Raw genomic sequence first — 15836 nt, forward strand, 5'->3', positions numbered from 1 at the left:
TAAAGAGTCTGCCTGCAATGAGGGAAGAGAAATACTAAAAGCATGTAATAATCAAAATGCTTAAAACTAGTGAAAAGAGAAAATCTTAAAAATCATATCCTTATCGTATTTTCTCATCCTGAAAAATACAGAAAGTATATGAGATTGTAATATTAAGCATTTTTTGTAAATCACACACCAAGGTTAAGCCAGGAGCTGAGTACGAAGAAGTAAAGGTGTCCAGACCTGTAGAGCTACTTGGAGGGGTTCCCAGTACTCACAAGTCAATGTGACTTTTAAAAAAAAATCTGAATTTAGGGAGCTACACAATGTGCAGTTTCTATCTTCAGCAGAAACTGAAGATTCTGCTCTGTGGTCTTCCTGACACTTAATCATAGGTAAGAAGTGGTGGGGCCAGGATTTGAACTGAAGTCTGTTTTGAAAATGCATCAAAATAATATTAATAATACAAAATATAAGATCATAAATGTGCTTTCAGTTTACTATTTTGGGTCTTCATAACAAGTTAATATATATCTGTGCTGCTAGAGCACTGGTCCACTACAAATGTTTTTTTTTTAACTTTACAATATTGTATTGGTTTTGTCATATATCAACATGAATCTGCTACAGGTATACATGTGTCAATTACTTTGGTACTCAGGGACAGCTATGGTAAAGCATATCAGTCTATATTTCTTCATTTTTTCTGTAAATTGGAGGAAAGAAGAGTCACAGCTATGGCAAGAACTGTGTATCACTTACTGAAAATTGTTTATAGTTTAAAAAATTTTTTTATGGAGTACAGTTGATATACAATGTTGTGTTAGTTTCTGCTATACAGCGAAGTAACTCAGTTACACATATATTCACTCTTTTCTAGATATTTTTCCCATATAGGTCATTATGGAGTATTGAGAAGAGTTCCCTGTGCTATACAGTAGGTCCTTATTACTTATCTATTTTATATACAGTTGGAGGAGGAAATGGCAAACCACCCCAGTATCCTTGCCTGGAGAATTCCATAGACAGAGGAGCCTGGTGGGCTATAGTCCATGAGGTTGCAAAGAGGTGGACATGATTGAGCGACTAACACACTTATATACAGTAGTATATATGTCAATCCCAATCTCCCAATTTACCCCTCCTCATCCCTTCCCCACTGGAAACCATAAGTTTGGAAAACTGTTTACAGTTTTATCTTTATAGATGCCTACTCTGGAGAAGAGTAGGAAGAGGTGCTTATTTTTATTTGGTTCTGTCCTCCATGGGGAAAAAATTGAGAATCACTTCTTTCAAGTATCAGATCTCTTTGGATCAAGTTAGGTGGATTTCAATGGAATGTACACAGAGAGCTAGAGACATACACTTTTTTTCCTGAATGGTTAAAACAAAGTCATACTAAAGGGAAATAATGCTAAGAACACTTACAGTAGCATACTAATCAACAAAACTGTTTAGCCTAGAATAATCAGAAATTCATCAGTGCTCTAAAGGAGTAAAACCTGAGTTTTGTGTTTTAAGAAGTAATCTTCCAAGGTTCAAAAATGAATGTTCAACACAATTAGAACAACTGAGCCAATCATCTTTAGTAAAGGAAATACTAGATTAATATGTGTTTTACTGAGGAAGTATAAACATTAATGAAGGCTAAAGGAGCAGGCAATGTATAAATTATCTTGAGCTTCAAACAGTTAAAAGGTAACTTCACAGTTGCTTTTTTGTTTTCTTCTAACTTTACCTGGATACTTTATTTTCCTCCCTGTTTTTCGGGTGGTTCTATATACAAGTTATAGAGAATCCAAAACAAATGAAATTTGATGTAACATCATTCATTAACTTTGCAAACATGTTTTGTTTCCTCCTCCAATCAACTTAACTCTTTTTATAGTCCTGTATGCTACCTGTAAGTGAATAAAAAGTTCATACTTACTCGAAAGAACAGTCGTAAGGAAAATGTAGTCTGAAAAGGATATAAGTCCACATTCTCCAAGGGTGTAAAATATACTGCCTTCATCAGCAAATTTTTCTCGTTCCTGGGCAATTTTCTATTGAATGTATGGGTCCAACCAAAAGATAAAAAGGAGATATAACAGAATGAGAATATAAATAGTTAGAGATGAATGATCATTTATCTGACAGTTTTATGCTATTTATTATAAGCATTTCTCTGATGGCCATTCCAAATTAATGGATCCTTTACAGTTTTTAAGATGATTAAAATTATAAGCAAAAGATGATTTTGTTTATTTGCTCCAACACTGGCTTAATGTGAGCAATGGAAAGTTTTCAGTTTTATGAACTCCTGCCATTTAACATGTAACAGGCCCATTTCAGGTCTGAATTTGTTTCTGAGTTTGAAAAACAATCCACCTTTTTCTATAGAGGTATATAAGGTAGAGAAAAAAAAAAATCAGTTCTAAACACCCAAGAAAAACAACTAATGATTAGAACTAGTGATCAGAAATGAAGAAGTTAGCAACTATTGTCAGCACCCACCCAAATGCTCAGAAAATTAATTTCTGAAATATTAATTTTAACTTTTATCTTATGAACCCCAAGAATCTTAGTTTTTGAAATGTAGAACAGTTTACAGAGTAAATAGCACCTCTGAAATATGTCAAATCAGACATACACATCAAGCTTTAGGCATGATATAATTTAGTCATATTTACTGTTACTTTGGCGGAGCCTCCTAAATTTTAGCTATTTGAAGAAACTCTCCTATAACTTAGTATTAACTCTATGTATGTATTTATTTTCTTTAATCTACAAGCTAACAAAGAGAGTTTGTTAGCTCTCTCAGGTCTCTCTCTCAGAGACAGCTCTGTCAGCTCTCTCTGAGAACCATTCTCAGGTTCAGAAATGGTCTATCCGGGAAGCAGTCTATTCCTGGGTGTTTAAGGGAAACCTACCCCCCCCCCTTTTTTTTTTTATAATTCCCTACCAGACCAGAAACTTAAGAGGTGACATCAATGATACTTTCAAAAACTGAAAAGGATCCATGGAAGAGTTAGACTTGAAACTCATTTTTATAAGTTTGACTCACTTTGGACCAACCAAAGAAATTTCAGGAATTATTCTAGGTACCAAAAAAAGGGAAAGGAGGTTTTAAAAACCCAAACCAACAAAGCGCAGTCAAAGTAATATCATGCAAGCACAAAGTAAGCAGCAGCACTGCAGGCATAACCTTGGGAGGAGCATCATGGAAACTAAACCAACAAGCACGACCACACCATCATCCAGGTACACAGCCACCCAATAGGTTACCTCTGTCTAGTGAAGATCCCATCATACACACAAAGGAAAGAAAAGTGGTTAACCAATGGAAGACATGAGGACCAAATGAATCATCATGATCTTCTTAGTAAACCCCCTCAAAATAGCCTCTCCTGGATATTTGCTTATAATATGAAACAGCAACGATGGAAAAGGCAAAAATCCACAGTTGAATGCCAATGAAGCAGTAAGAGGTTTTGATGGCAGTTTCTACTTAGGAAAGGGCTTCTCTGACTCATTTGTGATGGGCAGAAAGCCTGGTCTGGCCTAACAGCATTTAGAGATTACTTGCTTGAGCCAAAACCAAAAATGAGCCCACAGTCCAATTAAGGTTAGACCTCATATCACACTTGATCTTTTACCAACAGATTAAACACAAATTTCAGACAAAAAAAGGCTACTGGATGAAAAGAGAAGCAAAGTTGTTCACTGGCAAGTTAATATTTTAATTTCTCAAAAGAAAATTGTACATTTTTTAACATTATCCAAGATACTGCAAAGGAAAAGCATGTGAACTAGAAAAAAATACACAAAATGAGAATAGGCTGTCAAAGGCATACAATCTTACTTGTTAGAATAAATATCAATAGAAGCTGAGTAACCCATATTAATTATGTAATAATCTTATAGAGAAACTGCTATAATAAAAGAAAATAAATAGTACATTGGGATCCAGAAGTTGAGAAACAAAAATCTTAAGACAAAATCTTAGACAAAAATCTAAGGACAAACTGAAAGGAGGAAACCAGGCCAAAAAAACATATCCAATATTATTTTTCTAAGAATCATCTGGACCATGCTGCTGCTCAGAAAATAAAAAGACAAATCTTAAGTTTATAACTTTTAATTTTGATGTAATTTCAAACTCAGAAAAGTGGAGAGAACTGTATAAGGAACTCCCATATGCTTTTTACTCACATTCACCAACAGTTTACATATCTCCTTATCTGCTTTATCATTTTACATATCTTCTTTTATATTATATCAAAACTTGGAGCCATGCCCCTTTAGACTTCAATACTTCAATAAATATTTCCTATAGAAATTTGATAAAATCAGGATATTTAACACTGATACATATTATTACTTGTAATCCACAGCCTATTATCAAATTTAGCAAACTATCTCAGTAATTTACTTTTTAGCTATTAATACTTTCCTTCTATGGACCTAACAGAAGCAGAAGATATTAAGAAGAGGTGGCAAGAATACACAGAACTATACAAAAAAGATCTTTATGACCCAGATAATCACGATGGTGTGATCACTCACCTAGAGTCAGACATCCTGGAATGTGAAGTCAACTGGACCTTAGGAAGCATCACTACGAACAAAGTTAGTGGAGGTGATGGAATTCCAGTTGAGCTAAAGTGCTGCCCTCAAAATGCCAGCAAATTTGGAAAACTCAGCAGTGGCCACAGGACTGGAAAAGGTCATTCCTCATTCCAATCCCAAAGAAAGACAACGTCAAAGAATGCTCAAACTACCACACAATTGCACTCATCTAACACGCTAGTAAACTAATGCTCAAAATTCTCCAAGCCAGGCTTCAGCAATATGTGAACCGTGAAATTGATGTTCAAGCTGGTTTTAGAAAAGGTAGAGGAACCAGAGATCAAATTGCCAACATCTGCTGGATCATTGAAAAAGCAAGAGAGTTCCAGAAAAACACCTATTTCTGCCTTATTGACTATGCCAAAGCCTTTGACTGTGTGGATCACCACAAACTGTGGAAAATTCTTCAAGAGATGGGAATACCAGACCACCTGACCTGCGTTCTGAGAAATCTGTATGCAGGTCAGGAAGTAAGTTAGAACTTACTCAGACATGGAACAACAGACTGGTTCCAAATAGGAAAAGGAGTACGTCAAGGCAGTATATTGTCCCCTTGCTTATTTAACTTATATGCAGAGTACATCATGAGAAATTCTGAGTTGGATGAAGCACAAGCTGGAATCAAGATTGCTGGGAGAAATATCAATAACCTCAAATATGCAGATGACACCACCCTTATGGCAGAAAGTGAAGAAGAGCTAAAGAGCCTCTTGACGAAAGTTAAAGTGGAGAGTAAAAAAGCTGGCTTAAAGCTCAACATTCAGAAAACGAAGATCATGGCATCTGGTCCCATCACTTCATGGGAAATAGATGGGGAAACAGTGGAAACAGTGGCTGACTTTACTTTTTGGGGCTCAAAATCACTGCAGATGGTGGCTGCAGCCATGAAATTAAAAGATGCTTACTCCTTGGAAGAAAAGTTGTGACCAACCTAGACAGCATGTTAAAAAGCAGAGACATTACTTTGCCAACAAAGGTCTAGTCAAAGCTGCAGTTTTTCCAGTAATCATGTATGGATGTGAGAGTTGGACTATAAAGAAAGCTGGGTGCCAAAAAATTGATGCCTTTGAACTGTGATGTTGGAGAAGACACTTGAAGAGTCCCTTGGACTGCAAGGAGATCCAACCAGTCCATCCTAAAGGAAATCAGTCCTGAATATTCACTGGAAGGACTGATATTGAAGCTGAAACTCCAATACTTTGGGCACCTGATGCAAAGAACAGACTCAATTGAAAAGACCCTGATACTGGGAAAGATTGAAGGCAGGAGAAGGGGATGACAGAGGATGAGATGGTTGGATGGCATCACCGACTCAATGGACATGAGTTTGAGTAGACTCCAGGAGTCGGTGATGGACAGGGAGGCCTGGCATGTTGCAGTCCAGGGGGTTGCAAAGAGTCGGACACGACTGAACTGAACTGAACCTTCCCTCTAGTCCAGGGTGTAGTCCACAAACACAAATGGCCTTTAGTTGTCATGTCTTTTTAATCTCCACTAATCCAAAATAGCTTTCTTTGTCCATCTTTGTTTTTCCCTTTGGAGGTTTATTATTATTTTCCATTGTGGTAAAATTCACATGACATAAAATTCAGCATTCTAACCATTTAACCAGAAAATGTGTGGGCTTTAAAAATTTGGTTTCTTTTGCAGATCAGGGTTTTTGTTGGTCTATCTGTGTTGTAGCAGCAATCAGTATTTCATTCCTTTTTATTGCCAAATAATATTCCATTGTATATGTACCATAAATTGTTTATCCATTCATCCATTAAAGGGTATTTGAGTTGTTTCCACCTTTTGGCTGTTGTGAATAATGCTACTATGTACATTCATGTACAAGTATTTGTTTGAGTATCTGCTTTCAATTCTTTTGGGTATATATCTGGGAATGGAACTGCTGAGTCATATCACACATCTATGTTTATGTTTTTGCAGAGTGGCCAGACTGTTTTCCACAGCAGCTATACCATTTTGCATTACTACCAGCAATGTAAAATGGTTCCAATTTCTCCACATCCTGAGTTTCTTTTCTTCATTTTTTAAATTATATCCATCTTAGTGAGTGCCAACTTGTATCTTATTGTGGTTTGATTTACATTTCCCTACTGTCTAATGATGTTGAGCATCTTTTCATGTGTCTGTTGGCGATTTGTATTATCTTCTTTGGAGAAATATCTATTCAAATCCTTTGCCCATTTTTTTGAATCGGGTTATTTGTTTTCTGTTGTTGAGTTGTAAGGTTCTCTATATATTCTATATACTAAACATGTATCTGATATAGGGTTTGCAAATAAATTCTTTCATTCTGCTCATTGCCTTTCACTCTCCTGATTATGTTCTTTGGTGCACAGAAATTTTAAATATTGATGAAGCTCAACTTGTCTATTTTTTTTCTCTTATTGCTTGTGCTTTTAATGTCATATCAAAGACTTCATCACAAAATCCAGGATCATGAAGATTTACCTGTTTCTCTAACAGTTCTGCAGTTTTAGCTTTTATATTTAGGTCACTGATCTATTTTGAGTTAACTTTGTATTAATGAGAGATAGGGACTAAATTCATTCTTTTGCATGTGATATCCAGTTGAGCCCATACCATTTATTGAAATGATTATTCTTTTACCATTTATTTCTTGTTGAAAACAAATTGACCATATATATGTGCGCTTATTTCTGGATTCCTCATTTCACTCCACTGATCTATGTGTCTATTTTTATGCCAGTACCATGCTCTTTTTTTTCTCATAATTTTTTAAACCTGTGGTAAAATGTACTTATCATAAAATTTACCATGTTAACCATTTTAAAATGTACAATTTGGTGGTATTAAGTACAATAAAAACATTATATAACCACCACCACTACCTGGTTCCAGAATGTTCTCATCACCCCATTTGGAAACCCCTTATCCATTTAGTCACATTCCACTGCTCCTCCCTCTAGCCCCTGGAAACCACTAATGTACTTTCTGTCTTTATGGATTTACTTTTTCTGGGTATTTCATGTAAATGGAACCATACCTAGTTATTTTCTTAGTGGCCACTCTGTGGATTACAATTAACATCTTAAATTTACAGCAATCTAGTTTGAATAAATACCAACTTGAACAGTATTTTAAAAAATTCTACTCTTGTAGAGTTCCATTTTCCTTTATAGTATTTTCACAATTACATTTTTATACAGTGTGACCATTAACATAGATTTTTTAATTACTGTCTTACACATTTGTCTTTTAAATCACAGAGGGATAAACAGGAGTTATACACTACAAATAAAATATTGCCTTTTTAATTTACCTATGTTGTTATCTTTGCTAGTGTTATTTCTTAATATAGCTTCAAGTTATTATCTAGTGTCCTTTCATTTCAGCCTTAAAGTACTCATTTTAGCATTTGGGGTAGAGTAGAGCTACTACCAACAAACTCCCTCAGTTTTTCTTAATCTGTGAATGGTTTAATATCTATCTCCTTCATTTTTGAAGAATAATTTTGTAGGTATAGAATTCTTGGTTGACAATTTTTTCTTTCAGTACTCTAAATATGTCAGCCCTCTGTCCTCCATAGTATCTGAAGAGAAACTGGTTGTTAATCTTACTGTGTACAGGTTGTATGTTGTAAGTTGCTTCTTTCTTGCTGTTTTCAAGATTCAGCAACTTCAGCTTTTGACAGTAATTATGTGTCTCAGTGTGGGTCTCTGATTTTTTCCTATTGGGAGTTATTCAGCTTCCTGGATGTGTAGATTCATATATTTCATTGAATTTGGAACGTTTTCAGCCATTATATCTTCAAATACTCTTTCTGCCCCTTTTCTTCTCTCCTTGCCCTTTGAAATTCCTATTATACATATGTTGGTATACTTGGTAGTGTCACATAGTTTCTTAAGCTGTGTCCATTTCTCTTCAATTTTTTTTTCTTCTGTTTTTTCAGACTGGATGGTATTAATTGACCCACCTTCACATTCACTGAAGATTTTTCCTGTGTATTCAAATCTGCTGTTGAACCCCTTCACTAAAATTTTCCTTTCAGCTATAGGAAATGTTTAGTTTCAGAATTTCTATTTGATATTTTTTTTTTAAAATACAATTTGTATCTCTTTATTGCTATTACTTCAGAGTCAGACATGACTGAGCAACTTCACTTTCACTTTTCACTTTCATGCACTGGAGAAGGAAATGGCACCCCACTCCAGTACTCTTCCCTGGAAAATCCCATGGACAGAGAAGCCTGGTAGGCTGCGGTCCATGGGGTCGCTAAGAGTCGGACACGACTGAGCAACTTCACTTTCTTTTTCACTTTCATGCATTGGAGAAGGAAATGGCAACCCACTCCAGTGTTCTTGCCTGGAGAATCCCAGGTACAGGGGAGCCTGGTGGGCTGCCGTCTATGGGGTCTCACAGAGTCAGACACAACTGCAGCGACTTAGCAGCAGCAGCAGCAGCAAAACTCATTCTCCTTGTTTCCCTTAGGTTCATTAGTGTACTTTCCTTTAGCTCTTTGAGGATACTTAGGACAGTTGATTTAAAGTCTGTTTATAGTAGGTTCAATATCTGAGTTTTCTCAAGGATAGTTCCTATTCTTTTCCTGAGTCATACTTTCAAGCATAATTTCTTACTGAAAATTGAACGTTTTCTATATTATAATGTGGTAATTCTGGAAATAGGGTTCTCCCACCTGCTCAGGGTTTGTTGTTGGTGCTTGTGTGGGTTGTAGTCATTTCTTTAATAATTTCTCTAAATTCTTCTGTAAACACTTTGTCAAGCATAGTCACTCAAATCTCTGTTTCATTACCAGCTGATGATCTGACAGAGATTTCCTTAAGTTCCTGGATCCAAAGGGTGGGAAAGACAAACTCTCTAGATGCTTGCAGATTGGCTTTGTGGTGGGCATTCTTTCAATGCTTACCCATTGTTTACCATTCTACCTTTGACTTCTTGTTTTCATGGAAGCTACACATCAGCCAGAGATGAAAGTTTAGGGTCTGTTGAGGTTTTCCTCTTAGTAGTCATTCAGCCCTAGCATGTACATCCCCTTCCAGATTCATGACTATATTTGGTTTCTTTACAGTTTTTGACCTTGAACAATTTGAAAAGTACAGGTGAATTATATTGTAAAATATTCCTCAATTTGAATTAGGCTGGTATTTCCTCATGATTATAATCATATCTATTATAAACTATGAATTCATAGTAGCTCTAATTCCATTTTAATATCACAGAGTACAGTTTAGTCTTGCCCTTTATACATGTTACTCCCTTCTCCAAAGGGGAGAAAACTGATTCCCATTATCTGCAATACATTTACTCATTTGCTCAGGCTTAGAATACAAGAAAGATAGTTTCACAGTTGTTAATTATCTCCGCAAAAAACAAATGTAGAGTTCAATATTTGTTACAGTTTTAAGTAAAATCCACTTATGGTGAAATGCACAAATCCAATATACAATTCAATGAGTTCTATAAACACATATCTGACTAACCCAGGTACATACTATATTTGGGTTGCAGGACATTTCAACCACCCCTGATGTTTCCTTTATGCCCCTTCACAGTTAATTCCCACCATATTTTTGCACCACGGATTAGTTTTGCCTGTTCTAGAACTGCCTACAAATGGTATCATCAACACATATGCTTCAGTGTGCAGCTTCTATGGCTTAGCATAGTGCTGGGGAGATTCATCCACACTCTATTAACGAGCAACTCATTAATTTTGATTGCAGAGTAGTATAATAACTCGACAAAATAAAAATAATTTATGCAATTTGTTTTGTGTATTAATTATATTGTGCATCTAATACTAATACACACAGTAATACCAAAACTTATTCATTCCTTTATTGATTAAACACAGGCATGTTTCAGATTTTGGCTATTTTGACTTTCCTCCAAGTTGTAACTTTTTTACTTGTTATTTTACTTGCAAGTTGAGAGTGAAAAAGTTGGCTTAAAGCTCAACATTCAGAAAACTAAGATCATGGCATCTGGTCTCATCACTTCATGGGAAATAGATGGGGAAACAGTGGAAACAGTGTCAGACTTTATTTTTTTGGGCTCCAAAATCACTGCAGATGGTGACTGCAGCCATGAAATTAAAAGACGCTTACTCCTTGGAAGAAAAGTTGTGACCAACCTAGATAGCATATTGAAAAGAAGAGACATTACTTTGCCAACAAAGGTCCATCTAGTCAAGGCTATGGTTTTTCCAGTGGTCATGTATGGATGTGAGAGTTGGGACTGTGAAGAAAGCTGAGTGCTGAAGAATTGATGCTTTTGAACTGTGGTGTTGGAGAAGACTCTTGAGAGTCCCTTGGACTGCAAGGAGATCCAACCAGTCCATTCTGAAGATCAGCCCTGGGATTTCTTTGGAAGGAATGATGCTGAAGCTGAAAACTCCAGTACTTTGGCCACCTGATGTGAAGAGTTGACTCATTGGAAAAGACTCTGATGCTGGGAGGGATTGGGGGCAGGAGGAGAAGGGGATGACAGAGGATGAGATGGCTGGATGGCATCACTGATTCGATGGACTTGAGTCAGAGTGAACTCCGGGAGATGGTGATGGACAGGGAGGCCTGGTGTGCTGCGATTCATGGGGTCACAAAGAGTCAGACACAACTGAGAGACTGAACTGAACTGAAAGTTGAGTATGAGTTCTAGCTGCAACACATCTTTGTCAAAATTTATGTTGCCACTTTCTTTAATTTAGCCATTTTAGTGGTTCTCTCATCATGGTTTTATTGAGCATTTCTCTGATGACTGTTTTATGCACTTTATGCACTCAGTTTATTGGCAATTAATTTATCTTTCTTTAGGAAGTATCTGTTCAAGTCTTCTGCCCATTTTTAATTGGGTTGTTTGTCTTTTTATTACTGATCATGGTATGTTCCAGACGTGAGACTCTTTTCAGTGTCTCCAAAATGACCCCAGTGTTTTTTGCCTTCTGGTATCCATGTCCTTATGTAGATCTAGTCTCTTCCCACATTGAATCAGGGCTGGTCTGTGTAACTAATAGGATACAGTTCAAGTGATAATGTATGACTTCTGATGTTAATGCATAAAAGGCACCTTGCTCTGCTGGAGGGAAGCCAGCTGTCATCAGAACAGAACAATCAAGAAGCAGGCTTATGGAAAGCCTACAGAGAGAGGATCTGAGGCCTCTCAGTAACAGTACTATCTTATCAACCATCTGAGTGAGCTACATTAGAAATGAATCTTATACCCCTAGTCAAGCTAGATGACTAAGGTCCTAGCCAACACCTTACTGCAACTTAATGGAAAAGACTGAGCCAAAATCATGTAGGCAAACTGGTCCCCAATTTCTTATTCACAGAAAGCATGAGACAAGAAATAATAATTGTCTTAAGCCACTAAGGTTTGGATTTATTACTGGGTAACAGATAACAAATACAATCAAATATGTACTAAAAGTACATTCTATTAGTCTGTGGCTTATAATTTCTATTGTATATCAATAATCAGAAGTTTTAAACCTTCATCGAATCTAATTTTTCAATTTTCCCCTTATGGCTATTGCTTTCTGTATTCTATCTAATAAATTTCTGCCTATCCCTGGTCCATAAAAATATTCTCTGGTTTTTTTTAGAAGCCTTATAGTTTTAGATTTTATTCTTAGGTCTATGATCCATTTCAAAAGAATTTTGTGTATAGTGAAGTAAGGTGGTAAGGTTTATTTTTTAAAATAAAGATACATAGTTGTTTCTAAGCCATTTGCTGAAAACATCTTCCTTTCTCCATTTAATTAATTTGGTACCTTTATTAAAAATCCATTTACATATAAGTGTGCATCCACTCTTCTTTAACAGCTTCTGACTTGAGCAGCCTATTTCTTTTGAAGGTCTTTTGATTACTAGCAAAGCATATGATTGTTTTCCAAAATATAAATAATGTAGATTGAGAGACTCTGCATGAGATGCATTTAGGGTTATAGTTTAGGTCTAATCACCTCCACCATTGGGGCAATTATAAAATTTGCAGAGATAATAAAGATGTCACTGAACAGACCTTAAATTGTATACTGATTGAGAATTACTATCAGACCATAGGGGCTATTTTACATTGACACTTTACAGTGCTAGTACAGTTAGTGTGATTTTTCTCCTAGAGAAAAGCCCTCTAAATGAGAAAATATTTCTGTTTGCAGGGCTATATACAAGACCTCTGCTGTACTGAGTACAGCTATAGGGACCAGGAAAGGCCAAAAGAAGGTCAAATTGCTCTACATAAGAAAAAGTTGAAGAAGACATCTGGGAGAATAAATATAAAAGGAAAAAGGAATCTTGAAAGGTGAGCCAAAAAGGATAAGGAGACATGACCAGAGAGGAATAGAAAGCATCAAAGCTGGGAAAACGGAGAAAAGAAGGCAGGTGAGCACATACGGGCACACGTGTGTGTGAGGACGGACAGAGAACACGTATTTTGCAGTAGCTCTTTGAAAACAAGAAACAAAGATGTTTAAAGAGGACTTTTAAATTAGTCATGCTTTGTGATGTGCCCTGTGCAACAGTCTTCTGTCTCTTTAGTAAAGGTCTGCACTGTTTCTCCATACTTCTGGAGTTGGGGTGGGGGCAGAAGGAGAGAGGGAGAGAAGTTACATTATGTTTTCTGAGGCATCCACATACCAAAGAGTAGTTCAGGTACATTTATGATTATACAACTATCTATTAACTCTTAAGAACTTATAAGTGGGTTTTCAAGTTTCCAAGACTCAGACAATTCTTATAAAATTCATAATATATATTAATCACAAACACCAAAACTATCATAACACCATCATAACTGATCCATCAAATTAGTTAGGAGGAGAATCAAATAAAAATGTCAAGATTTGGAAAGAAGAAAATAAATTTTTAGACTATTTTGTGTTGCATGAATGTTTCTTAGCTGATCTTTTCAAATCAAATGCCCGATTCTACCATAAAATGATATCCTCAAGTCAAACAACAAAGCCAGAGGAGAATCTGTGAAAAAAGATATATTTGAGTTTAACAATGAATAAATCTTTAAAAGTACCAAAGTATGATGAAAATGGAAAATCAAGATTTAAAGGACAGTGGAAGGAAGGTTTTTGGCTATTTTTTCTTATTTCTAAAGTCTTCTCAATGTTTCATTTTGCAAATTGAGAATGTCAAGTAAACTGTTCCTTCACTTAATCTTTTGGATAAAGCTTTATCTTTGCCTAAATTTTAACTCACTTTTGTTCTAAGCAAATACCATTTATACACTTCAGGAGGCACAGAGCAAGTAAAACATAGTCTTCCTTAGCAGACTGATGGTGATGCTCATTTTCTCTCACTGTTTCAGAGATGGTTATTTATATTTTTTGTTACTAATGAACATTTAGTATTAATATGCATTTTTACTAGGAAAACCTATCATAATGATTTATACTTAATTCAATATAAGTTATAAATTCAATATAGATAATGAACATAACAAAACAAACTAAAAGGAAGATATCTATATAAAAGTTAAAAGAAATAGAATATATTCTAATTCTATTGTAAGACCATACAATATAAGATTAAGCAACATATTAACATATTATTCAGTAAAAAAATTTATAGAAACTTATTTCATATTAAAGTTCCTGAGGTTAAGATTCTAGCAACTACTTCAGTGTATATGCTGACAATTAAACAGAATTGGGTATTTTAAAAAGAAGCAGTACTTGCAGATACCTTACAGAGCACTATACTATTTTATGTATCTTAGAAGCGGCATATCAAACACTACTCCAATCACCTGAATCTCTGAAAGAATGCAGATAAACTGATCACAACAGAATTTCTATTCAAGTTACTGACAAATGTTATTCCCCTTTTGGAGAACAAAACTATGCACAATATTTCAAAGCAGTGGGCTCACTGACTTAAAATGAAATTTAACTGTTTTACCATTCATTTACATGACCTAGTCTTAGATCTTGTATGTTTTAAATTTTAAAACATAGCAACAGACTCAATATCACTAGAACATTCAAATTACTGACCTCAAGTACAAAGAAATTAATAACCTCATAGGAGTCCTGGTATTGATCTCAACTGCACCATATATAAATCTTTTAATTTTTCAGATAAGCTGAAAGACTTGAGTAAACTTAGAACAAATCAGCAATTACATGTGTAATATACTTCTCAGTTAGTCTAAAACCTCAAATTGTTTCACCAGGATGGCTTTATGCTGAAAGATTCATACTCTGGTTTCTTACCCATCACAAAAACTTATAAAATATCTGGTTAAAATTGCAGGAGACCATCAGGAGACCTGGGACTGGGATTTCCAGACACGACTCAAACAAACTTGTTAATACTCACTGTGCTCAAACACAGTGAGTATTGTAATAGGTTTGAACAAAATAAGGCCAACAATTTTGCCTTCTAGGACTCAACTAGATAAAGCCAAAGGAAAAAAATTGTATCTATGAGCTTAACCTCAATTATTTATTCTAGTTAAGATCTACTTTTCAAGTTCTATAGTGTAAGGTAAACTTTTTTCTGTTGAATAAAAGTTGATAGACTGTGCCAGCAAAATAGATGCTAACACATCATCTAGAACTTCAAAACATCTCTGGTATATAGAAAACCTGATAAAGAACACAGCTTTACTATTTAAATTAAGGTGTCATCTTTTATGAGATGGAAATAACTGGATTGTTTTAACACTAACATTTCTCTATGTTGCTGAAATACATTTCAAAGCCTGCCCAAATCCCTCAAGAAGTACTTGAGGTTGTATTTCAGAAACAATGATAATAATATGCTTCTTCCAAAAGATGCAATGTTTGCATATCATTTCCAAATGATAACAGTATTTCTACCTAAGGCTGGGTTAAGGCCAGGAAAGAAGGATGTTAGAAAGAAAGAGAAAAGTCAGCAATTTCCTCATGCAATTAATGCTCACTCTTCATTGTTTAGTTGGTGCATAGATAGGTGCCAAAGCCTATAAGATATCAATCTTAAACAATCACACTATTCTCAATCAAACAGAAAATGTTGCACAGTTAAAACACTTGTTATTTTTCTTTTATCCCATACTTGAACTTGCAGAAAGAAAGAATTTGGGGATATGTCAGATGAAAATTAAATTGAGATGTTTCTAATTTATAGTTCATGATTTCTTCTATTCCTAACTCAGTTTCCAAACTTTTTAAAGGTATTATTGAATTTGAGGCAACAAACAAAAATTTCTGTGCAACAAACTACAGAACGTGAATGCTTAAGATCCTGGAAACT

The 15836-nt window shown here is 35.3% G+C and overlaps 1 protein-coding gene across 2 annotated transcripts in view; it reads right to left on the reverse strand.

The window, feature by feature from the left end:
- MICU1 (mitochondrial calcium uptake 1) overlaps nucleotides 1-15836 on the reverse strand; it is a 217163-nt gene that overhangs the window by 123041 nt on the left and 78286 nt on the right. For both annotated transcript variants that reach the window (XM_061405282.1, XM_061405281.1), the window contains one exon: nucleotides 1913-2027. In XM_061405282.1, coding sequence (XP_061261266.1) covers nucleotides 1913-2027 — 115 coding nt within the window. The remainder of the gene's footprint in view (nucleotides 1-1912; nucleotides 2028-15836) is intronic.

This window comes from Bos javanicus, chromosome 28 (assembly GCF_032452875.1).
Source record: "Bos javanicus breed banteng chromosome 28, ARS-OSU_banteng_1.0, whole genome shotgun sequence".
Lineage (NCBI taxonomy): Eukaryota > Metazoa > Chordata > Mammalia > Artiodactyla > Bovidae > Bos > Bos javanicus.